At 39.0% G+C, this 11,352-nt stretch overlaps 1 protein-coding gene across 2 annotated transcripts in view; it reads left to right on the top strand.

Moving 5' to 3' along the window:
- Positions 1 to 10,741, top strand: part of TRPC6 (transient receptor potential cation channel, subfamily C, member 6) — a 49,844-nt gene extending 39,103 nt beyond the window's left edge. For both annotated transcript variants that reach the window (XM_014544575.1, XM_005872209.2), the window contains 3 exons: positions 5,658 to 5,723; positions 8,899 to 8,974; positions 9,489 to 10,741. In XM_014544575.1, coding sequence (XP_014400061.1) covers positions 5,658 to 5,723; positions 8,899 to 8,974; positions 9,489 to 9,640 — 294 coding nt within the window. In that variant the 3' untranslated portion in view covers positions 9,641 to 10,741. The remainder of the gene's footprint in view (positions 1 to 5,657; positions 5,724 to 8,898; positions 8,975 to 9,488) is intronic.
- The last annotated feature ends 611 nt before the right edge of the window (positions 10,742 to 11,352 follow it).

Here is an 11,352-nt window from a genome sequence, read left to right as displayed (position 1 = left end):
TACACCTGTGCAGCCAGCAACATGGGGCAGACATGCAGGTGTTTACACTGTGTGCAGTCAGCAACATGGGGCAGGCATGCAGGTGTGTACACCTGTGCAGTCAGCAACATGGAGCAGACATGCAGGTGTGTACACCGTGTGCATCAGTCCACATGCAGCACAGACATGTTATTTTAGCATTATTGATCTGTTTATGCTGGGTTGAGTGAGACGTGGCAATTTTAAAAAATCAGTTACATATCCAGGAACTCTATCCTTGAACTTTTAATCAAGTCAGAGGCTATCTTTTTGTTGTTGTTGTTGTTAATCCTCACCTGAGGATTTTTTTCCCCATTGATTTTTAGAGAGAGTAGAAGGGAGGTAGAGAGGAAAAGGGAGGGAGGGAAGGAGGGAGGGAAGGAGGGAGGGGAGAGAGAGAGAGAGAGAGAGAGAGCGAGAATAGATACATTGATTGATTTTCTCCTGCACTGGGCCTGGAGATCGAACCTGCAAGACCCGTATGTGGCCTCGTCCGGGAATTGAACTCATGACCCTTTGGTGCGAGGGGCTGACACTCTATATACTGAGCCACCGGCCAGGGCAGAGGCTATCTTTTTAATCCTGTGGTGAAACAGTCACAGAAAGGAGTGGTTTCGATTTGTCCCTTTCACCAGGACCACTTCTCTGGGTGAGTTTGTACAAGTCCCCAGCCCTCTTCAGGCCTGTTGAGTTACCATCTCTGGCAATGAGGCCTGGGAACTGGCATTTTAATAAGACCTCAGGAGATTTGGATGCTCATCTGGGTGTGGGAATCACTGAGTATTTCATTCCCTGAATAACTTAGTCGTGATCTTGGACATGTCAGTAAAAAGCAATCTTTGTAAAGTATCTCCAGAATAAATGAACTAGATTAAAACTAACCATGAAATAGGCCCAAAGCCACAGAGCAGATATTTATGACTTTTGTATAATAATAACAGCCACGGACACTTGTAGAACACCTACTGTATGTCAAGCTACATATTCTACATACCTTATCTCTATAATCCTCACTAGCTCTAGGAGGCCGATGATACTATTTTCCCTATTTTATACACAAAGAATGTGAGGATTAACAGAGGTGAAATGACTTGCCCAAAGTCCCATTTCAGACAAGTGACAAAGCCAGAATGCAAATTCACATCTACTTGATTCCAAAGCAAGAGGCGCAGGCTCTGTACCCCATGGCTTCATGTCACACCTGAATTTCCTGCTGACTCATATATTGTCTGTACCTTTGAGTTCATGGTTTTGCTCCTGGCCTCAGGCATTTCAGCTGTGGGGGATGGGAGACTCTCAGAACTGTTGCCATGTCCAACCACATAATAATTTCCAACGACTGAATGAAGCGTACTTGTTCCTCTTAATAAATAACAAACAAGGTATTGAGTGTTCCTCACTCTGATTGTACAAAGAGTTGAGAAGTGTTAATAAACTAATTATTAGAAAATGAACCAGAGAGAAAACATAAAAAATACAGGAAATATGGTAGAAGGTATTTTAAAAAGGAGAGGCAATGACTCATTCAGAATTGGAGTGTAGCCTGGCTGGTGTGGCTTAGCGGTTGAGCATCATCCTATGAACCAGGAGGTCACACACAGTTCAATTCCCCGTTAGGGCACATGCCCAGCTTGCAGACTCGATCCCCAGTGTGACGTGTATGGGAGGCAGCAGATCAATGATTCTCTCTCATAACTGATGTTTCTAACTCTCCTTCTCTCTTCCTCTCTGAAATCAATAAAAATATATTTTAAAAAAGAATTGGAGTGTGCATTTGTGCACTAATCTGTTATAAAGCTTTTATCCAATGCTTCCTGCTTCTACTCAACCAGCTTCCCCTCCCCACTCCCATCACATTGTACTTATTAATATGATCTACACTTATCCAGATCCCGAAGGTTGGAATATTATTCATATTGCAAATTGAATTCTCTTGACTTTCCAGTTTATTTCATTAGTGTACATAGACACAATTATATGTTAGAATTTTCTGCCACCAAGTGGTAATAATGCTTCTTTGCACATTGGGTAAGTTCCTCCTTACATGCTGTTTTTTGGATTATTCCCTTTTAACATGTGTTTATTGCATACCTGTTATGTATTTAGAAATGGATTAGAAATTTTTCTTAAAAATGTTTATTTGTATCCACATTCATGTCTCAGATTTAGAGCAGCACTAGTCACATAAAAATGTTTCAAATAACTTTATAAATGTTTAGTCATATACCATTGCACTATACTAGTGGTTCCCAAACAAGGGTGGTTTTGCCCTCCCCAACCCCCACTAGCATCCCCAGGGCACATTTGTAATAGAGGCATTTTTGTCACCAGAGAGGGTCACTGTTGCTGGCATAGAGTGGGTTAGGGAGCATGGATGTTGCTAAACATCCTGCAATACACAGAAAGCCCCCACAATAAAGAATTTTCTAGCCCAAAGCGTCAAAAATGTCTCGATCAAGAAACCTGGAACTCTGTCCACTGCCTCAACACCTGGGAGAGCTGCAGGTTAGGCTGAAACTGTATGAACACACTGTAACTCTGGTCACTGACTCTTCAAGATCTACCCTCTGGAAAATCCACAGACATACACATTCTTAAGTGAACAGAATACTGTTTTCTGTTTTCCTGGCACTGTTACTTCCTCTGTATCACCCAGTGTGTTGCTTTGTAAGGCATCTGCCTCATGGCTTAAAACTAATTCACTGTATTTCAGATGTATCTTTATCATGTAGTTGAACTGCAGCCTACTGGTTCATGAACCCAGAGAGTTTTGTAAGTGCCTTGTATAGCAAGGTGTCCAGAAACCAAGTGAGGTCCATTAGTGACCCCATATCACTTATTTCACCAACCAGCAATGCTGAGCACTTGCCATCTTCTGGGCAGTGCTGCCACTAGGGACATTGGGATGAACTAAAAAGTCCATCCTTCTATACAGCCTAGAGAATGCAGACAATACACATAGAACTAAGCCAGTGAATATAGTAATTGTAAGTCGTGAAGTATGTTATGAAGGAAACAATCAAGAACTATTTTTCATGGGGTGGGCAAGAAAAGCTTTCCGATAAGCTTATGTTTTAAGCAAAAATCCAAAGGGTGAGCCATGGCCAGTGTGGCTCAGATGGTTGGGTGTTGTCCTGTGCACCATAGGGTTTCTGGTTCAGTTACCAGCCAGGGCACATGCTCAGGTTGCAGGCTCGATCCCCGGTAGGGGGCATGCAAGAGGCAGCTGATAGATGTTCTGCTCTCACATTGATGGTTTTCTTTCTCTCTCCCTCTCCCTTACTCTTCCTCTAAAAATCAATAAAAGTATTTTTTAAAAATCCAAAGGTGAGAGAGAGAGCTAGTCATCAAGGCAAAGAGCCAGGAAAAGAGAGTTTTAGGGATTGGAAACAGCAAACACAAAAGCCCTAAGTTAGAAAAGAGCAAATGAAAGAAGTCCTGCGTGACATTCCTATAATACTAAGTTTTTTTTTGTGTGTGTGTTTTTTTTAAAAAGGATTATCTCCAAGGGCATGGTATGTCACTTTCTCTAAAAATCAATAAAAATATTTTTTAAAAATCCAAAGGTGAGAGAGAGCTCGTCATCAAGGCAAAGAGCCAGGAAAAGAGCGTGTTAGGAATTGGAAACAGCAAACACAAAAGCCTTAAGTTAGAAAAGAGCAAATGAAAGAAGTCCTGTGTGACATTACTATAATACTAAGTTGGTTTTTTTTAAAGGATTATCTCCAAAGGCATGGTGTGTTATGGAGCTGCCTTAATTGGGGATGATTTGGCATCATCCCCAATCAAGTATCAAGGACCACACATTTGCCTTCAAAAAATCTATAAGAAGCAAAATTTTTTTACTTTCCAATTTCCATGAACACCCATGGATGTACTGGTAGCCTCTAATAAAAAAAATGAGCATCAAATTAATGATTTTCAGAGGTTGTGAATTCATGAATAGTTGGTAAAGGATGTGCAAAGATTCCATTGGTCTGGACCTTTTCTCTCTGTTTATGAACCTGTCCTTACTCTGAATGTTTTCTCATAAAAACAGGGATGAAAGTGAGCTTGAACCTGGCCATCACATTGAATGATGTCTTTAAGGTGTAAATTACAGTTTGAAAGCCAGAAATAATTATGAAAAAAACGAATAGTTATATTATTTAAAAATAAAATATATTAAAGTTATGTTATTAAAATAGGCTTAAGCTTGCATAAATTTCACACGTTCATTCATTAGAAGAACTTGAAGGACTACAGAGGTTACTAGATCACCCCCTTCATTGTCAGAGACATAGTAGAGAGTTTTAGCACCTTGCCTAGTGTTACACAGTTAACTTGTAGCAGAAGCAGATTTGCGTCTTTAGGTCTCTGGCAGGTGCTCTTAAGAATCTAAGCTGCCTCTCTTTGGTCAGTTTGGTCAATTGTATAATTTTACCTTAATGTTTTTCAAAGTAAATATAAAATAATGTAACACTTTACTGATATTTTTTTAGAGAGGGTAAAGAAAAAAGAAAATAGCTTTGTGAAAAAATGCTATCTGTACTATCAAAATTACAAATTGTTTTTTATGGATTTTGTCAGCCTTGTGATTTTTTTCCTATTACTGTAATTCAGCTAGACCATCATTGTTTATGTTCTTTGTTAGCAACCATAACTTAGCACAGTACCTTACATATAGAAGACACTTAATACATGCTTGTTCGGTGGATGGATGCATACATAGCTGTTTTAATTCAGTATGCAGGCATTTAAAGATCAAAGCTGTAATACTTTCAGCAATAAAGATGAATTTTAAAAAATAAAAGTAAAGATCAAAGTATTGAAGTCAAGGATTTTAATGGAGTCTCATTGAGCTATACCTATAGCAACTTAGATGTCAATGGGAAATATCTTTGAAGACAATCTTAAAGTTTCTCATCCCCTGTAAACAGTTGTGTACCCAAAACATACAAATTTGGAGCTGCTCTGTTTCACTTGAGTTATCCTTGTTTTTTGTAAAAACATATTTTTCTCTTTAGAAAGTGACTTGAAGAATTCTTTAATCTTCCTCTTAGCATGTTAACATGGTACGTTAAAAACCTTTATTGCAGATTGCTTTAATTATTTGTTATTTGCCCATTCAAGCAAATATATTACTTGAAAAATGCTTCCCAAATTGGATACTATACAGATCCTAAAATTTAAATGGATTAATTAGTGTTTTCTTGGTACCTGAATTCTGTCCCACAACAGTCGCATTTTGGCATTTCTCAGTATCCCCAGCTTTTAGTCAATCAGGATTTCTGAGGTCATCACCATTATTTCTCCAACTCGTTTACCTCTTCCTCTGTCACAGATGTGTCTGTGGGAAGTTTAAAACATGATTCTCATGGCAACATGATTGATGCACAAAGTCTAAAAGACTCCTCAGATGACCTCTAATAGCCATTGAGAGACTGAACACACCTTAACTGTCTGTGATTTGTCTTGGAAGATAGAACAATAAGCAAGTGTAGTTAAAATGGTACTATATATATCTACATATCTATATATTGATATATAGAGATGGATACGTTTATTTATATGTAAAACTGTTAGTTCATTTACAAATCTAATCATATTTTTAAAAACTTAGATAAGAATCAATTTATAATTTTTTTTTCATATTGCAGCTTGGTATAAGAGGCTCAGAAGATTTCCAGTTAAATAGTTTCAATAACCCTCCAAGGCAGTATCAGGTAAGCATGAATTTTTAAATAATAAGACTAGTTATTTATAATATATAGAATTCCAAACCATGCAATTCTTTAAGTGAAAATGATTATATTTTTCTCAATATCAAAATAATGTATTCATTCATCAAGTATTTATTGAGTAACTACCCTGTACCAGGCACTTACTAAGTACTGGAAATACAAAGGCAAACAAAATAGATGAAGCCCTGACATCGTGGAGCTTAGAGTCTTCATGCTCATTGTAAAAAGTCTACCCTTATTAAAATCATAAAGAGGAGAGTAAAATCCACCTCAAACCCTACCACTGAGGAATAAAGATTACTTACTTTTGAGGAATATTTTGCCAGATGATTATATACATTAATATAATTTTACATTTATTAATATTACTAGTGGCCAGGTGCACAAAATTTGTGCACATTAAAAGAGAATTAATTAGAGGAAATATTTTAATATTGCTGTTTGCCCTTCTATAATAGTAGAAGTGTCAGAGATGAAAGAACATTAGTAAAATGTATATGAAAACCTCCCTCCTGTCAGAGTCTGGGGCACACTGTGGGACCCAGAGTCAAGTCCCCGCCCACCCAGGTGCACCTCAAAATCATGCGAGACTCAGACCCGGCCGGCCCCATCTCCATCAAGCCCTGCAGGGCGGAGGGCACAGCCTCAGGTCCCCCAGCCCGGCCTCAGGTCCCCTGGCTCCAGCGCGAGGGTGCGAGGGCATGAGGGCGCAAGGGTGTAACAACCATTGCATATTAGCTCTTTATTATATAGGATTATATAAATGTATGTATAATATATAAATGAATTAATAATACTTATGTGATGAGCAATAGTTTTTTATTTCATAAAACATATTCATATTGATTTTAATGGATGTATAATATTCCTTTGTACAAATATATGATAATTTATTAAAATAATCCCTGCCCTGGCCTGTGTGGTTCACTTGGTTGGAGCATTGTCCCAAACATCAAAAGGTGGTGAGTTCAATCCCTGGTCGGGGCGCGTGCAGAAGACAACCCATTGATGTTTCGATGTTTCTCTCTCTCTCTCTCTCTCTCTCTCTCTCTCTCTCTCTCTCTCATTAATTAAAAACAAAAAACAACCCTGGCTGGTGTGGGTCAGTGGATTGGGCATCATCCCATACACTGAAAGGTTGCTACTTCAATACCTGGTCAGGGCACATGCCCGAGTTCCGGGCTCCATCCCCAGTGTGGGGAGAGGGGGCACGCAGAAGGCAGCCTGTGATGTTTCACTCTCACATCAATGTTTCTCTCGCCCTCTTTCTTTCTCTCTAAAATATCAATAAATATATTTTTAAAATAAAGTAATTTAGAATAATCCCTTATTGATGGACATGTAAGGGTTTACATGTATGGGTTTCCACCATTATGTAGCATAACATGAATATATTTGTCCATGAACCCAATTACACCCTTGGAATAAGTTCTTGAAAGTGGAATTTTGCTGTCTACCACTTCCTTTTGGGCTTAGGTAATTTAGCTATATCTTCACACAGGACTTCTTGCACATGTGCTGAGCCTCCTACTTTTCATGAAAAGTATGTAGTAAACACACATCCTTATGGAAGAAGCCCTGGTACTGGAGGAACTATTACATTGAAACTGGCCATTTTCTCTCTCTCTCTCTCTCTCTCTCTCATTAATTAAAAACAAAAAACAACCCTGGCTGGTGTGGGTCAGTGGATTGGGCATCATCCCATACACTGAAAGGTTGCTACTTCAATACCTGGTCAGGGCACATGCCCGAGTTCCAGGCTCCATCACCAGTGGGAGAGAGAGGGGGCACGCAGGAGGCAGCCTGTGATGTTTCACTCTCACATCAATGTTTCTCTCGCCCTCTTTCTTTCTCTCTAAAATATCAATAAATATATTTTTAAAATAAAGTAATTTAGAATAATCCCTTATTGATGGACATGTAAGGGTTTACATGTATGGGTTTCCACCATTATGTAGCATAACATGAATATATTTGTCCATGAACCCAATTACACCCTTGGAATAAGTTCTTGAAAGTGGAATTTTGCTGTCTACCACTTCCTTTTGGGCTTAGGTAATTTAGCTATATCTTCACACAGGACTTCCTGCACATCTGCTGAGCCTCCTACTTTTCATGAAAAGTATATAGTAAACACACATCCTATGGAAGAAGCCCTGGTACTGGAGAAACTATTACATTGAAACTGGCCATTCATAAATTAGAAAGCAAAAATCAAAGCTGGCTATGTCTTTTGGTAAGGGAGGGGAATAAACATGAGTTTCCCCCTATTTGCTTAATTTTTCATTTCCACCGGCAATGCTGCATACCTTTAATCTGTCCACTGAAAGGCTGTGTCTTGCCCTAATACTTTTCAAGTAAAATACAAGCGATGAATCAAGGATTAGCTGTTGGTTTGGAACTTGCTCTTTTCTGCAGAATTAATTTTTGAGACATTAATTCAGGTGATTTATGCATTCCCTTAGAATAATCCCTTATTGATGGACATGTAAGGGTTTATGTTTCCACTATTATGTAGCATAACATGAATATATTTATGCATGAACCCAATTACACCCTTGGAATAAGTTCTTGAAAGTGGAATTTTGCTGTCTACCATTTCCTTTTGGGCTTAGGTAATTTAGCTATATCTTCACACAGGACTTCCTGCACATCTGCTGAGCCTCCTACTTTTCATGAAAAGTATATAGTAAACACACATCCTATGGAAGAAGCCCTGGTACTGGAGAAACTATTACATTGAAACTGGCCATTCATAAATTAGAAAGCAAAAATCAAAGCTGGCTATGTCTTTTGGTAAGGGAGGGGAATAAACATGAGTTTCCCCCTATTTGCTTAATTTTTCATTTCCACCGGCAATGCTGCATACCTTTAATCTGTCCACTAAAAGGCTGTGTCTTGCCCTAATACTTTTCAAGTAAAATACAAGCAATGAATCAAGGATTAGATGTTGGTTTGGAACTTGCTCTTTCCTGCAGAATTAATTTTTGAATCATTAACTCAGGTGATTTATGCATTCCCTGGCAGGTAAATCATCTTCATCTTTGATAGCAATCACTTCTAAAGTGCTTGGTAAAGAGACAATGACTCAAATTTATTCCAGATGAGAGATTTGTCATCAACATAAAGCTGAGATGGATTTTTTTTCTCTTTCTAGAAAATCATGAAGAGGCTCATTAAAAGATATGTTCTGAAAGCCCAGATCGATAAGGAAAGTGACGAAGTGAATGAAGGTGAGCCAGGATGTGGGCTTGATGTAGAGCCAGGAGAGGGCTGGAGGGAAGGGCCTGGGAAGAGTGAGCTTCAAAAAGAAAATATGGGTTCTCACCAACTGCCGATACCAGGAGGGTCTCAGGCAATAGGCTATGTCTACATAGTTGAGGGCAGATGCCACTAGTTAGATAAGTAAGGGTTGTTTTTATGGGGGGCTTGGAGGGAGGAGGAAGTGGTTAGGAAAGGTGAGGGGCTGTTCCTCCCAAACCCCCAAATACTTGCCACCAATGTTTTCCTTTAATTTACTCTCAGAGTAAATTATAACTTTGCTATAATTTTTTTCTATAATCTTTTCATTACCTGAAATACGTAGCTGACAAAATAGAAACCTGCTCGTTGGGAAGTTATTTCCTTCAGAAGGATTCAACATACAGATGTGCATGGAGTTGGGACTGATTTCACTCAACCCCAGAACTGCTAGTTACTCTGCATTACGTATTGACAGTATACTTGTCACTCTTGTTTTTTCCAAAGGGGAACTGAAGGAAATTAAACAGGACATCTCAAGTCTCCGCTATGAGCTCCTGGAAGAAAAAACTCAGAATTCAGAAGATCTAGCAGAACTTATTAGAAAACTTGGGGAGAAATTACCTTTGGAACCAAAGCAAGAGGAAAGCAAGAGATAATGCAAAGACTCCCCTAAAATCCATATTTATTTGTCCACTTGAGACCATATTATTTTCTGATTTATTTTTTTAAGTGACAATGTGACCACCTTTTAAACAAGAAAATGTTCAAAGATAACTTGGGTCATGCTATCATCTAGGACCCTAACATTTAATATTTTTCATGGGTGAATGTCATCATTCAGGCTAAATAGTGCAGATTACGATGGAAAGTCTGCCAGTCGTTTGGTGCTTGTTTTACAAACTGCTTTCTGGGTGTAACCTGCGATGGTGTGATTGCTGCGTAGTATCTGCCCGGGAATCACCGCAGCTGGCAGGGGCATTTCCCCTGATGGTGATTTCAGGCACCTCCTTGCCTGCTCTGCGGATCCCCTGTAATCTAAAGAGAAAACCATCTGTGACCATTTAGAGAATGCTGTTTAATCACCTGTCCTGCTCAGCCCCCACAGAAGATGATTGATAATGTCTGTGCAAAATGGGGTTAAATCTTTCCTAAACGTTTTGATTCATCTCTTTGAAAACATTATATTTACCATGAAAAAGTACTTCCTCCACTGAACCCTGGAAACGTGCCTCAGGTGTGTGCATGTGCGTGTGTGTGCGCGCGCGTGTGTGTGTGTGTGTGTGTGTGTGTGTGTGTGTGTGTGTAGGAAATGCTCACTCTATTTTCTTTTGCAGTCTATATAAACCCTCAAAAGCTCTTTACATTATAATTTTGTTTGTTGTGACTAAACAATTGTGGTCATTCAGTCCAGTTATAGCACAATTTGGGGCCATTTCTGAGGGCCTTTGCAGGTGAATTCCCAGATTTGGCATCAAATATAAAGGGGGAAAAAAGTGCTGAAAGAACTTGCAAATGCTTATCTCTTATGGTCGTTATGTTCTACCCTCCTCTCACAATATATGAAACAAAAGTTTACATTCGTGTGCAATTACCAGGAGGTTATGACTGACGGGTGATGTGAGGCAGCAGCTCAAACAAGGAAAAGAGAAATGAAGGGTCATCCGTTCAACTTCCCAAAGGCTTTCAACATTTAGATCAGTGGTTCTCAACCTTCCTAATGCCGCGACCCTTTAATACAGTTCCTCATGTTGTGGTGACCCCCAATGTCATTGTTACAAATTAAACATAATTAAAGCATAGTGATTAATCACAAAAACAATATGTAATTATATATGTGTTTTCCGTTGGTCTTAGGCAACCCCTGTGAAAGGGTCGTTCGACTCCCAAAGGGGTCGCAACCCACAGGTTGAGAACCACTGATTTAGATGATGCTGGGCATTAGCTGAAAGTGCAGCTTTAAACTCAATAAAGAAGGGCTTCAAATGCAAAAATGCAACTTCATTTTAAAACTAAAATGTTACAGAAAATCTGTTCAGCCCCAAATTTGATGGAATTTAAATCAAAGGACTTTTATGTAACTAGCAGAAAATATAGCTGAAATTTTGAACTCAGTGATTTTGTATTTGTGGGTATTATTTATTAAGTTATTTACTGACACAGAAAAGGTCTGTTTTCAAATGTTTCCTGACAATATTTGAATCAGAAGTTGCAAAAATCAACCTCATACCAAATGCATTATCAGCTAATTAAAATAATCCAACAGCCACAAAGCTTGTGTTGTGCATGCGCCAGATGGGCCTCCGTGCCTGGAGTCAGCAGATTTTCCTCAGAGAGCAGCTGGATCCGCACCTCTTCTCATTTCTTTTTC

Source organism: Myotis brandtii, unplaced genomic scaffold, assembly GCF_000412655.1.
Source record: "Myotis brandtii unplaced genomic scaffold, ASM41265v1 scaffold37, whole genome shotgun sequence".
NCBI lineage: Eukaryota > Metazoa > Chordata > Mammalia > Chiroptera > Vespertilionidae > Myotis > Myotis brandtii.
This window is presented reverse-complemented; position numbering and strand designations above follow the sequence as displayed.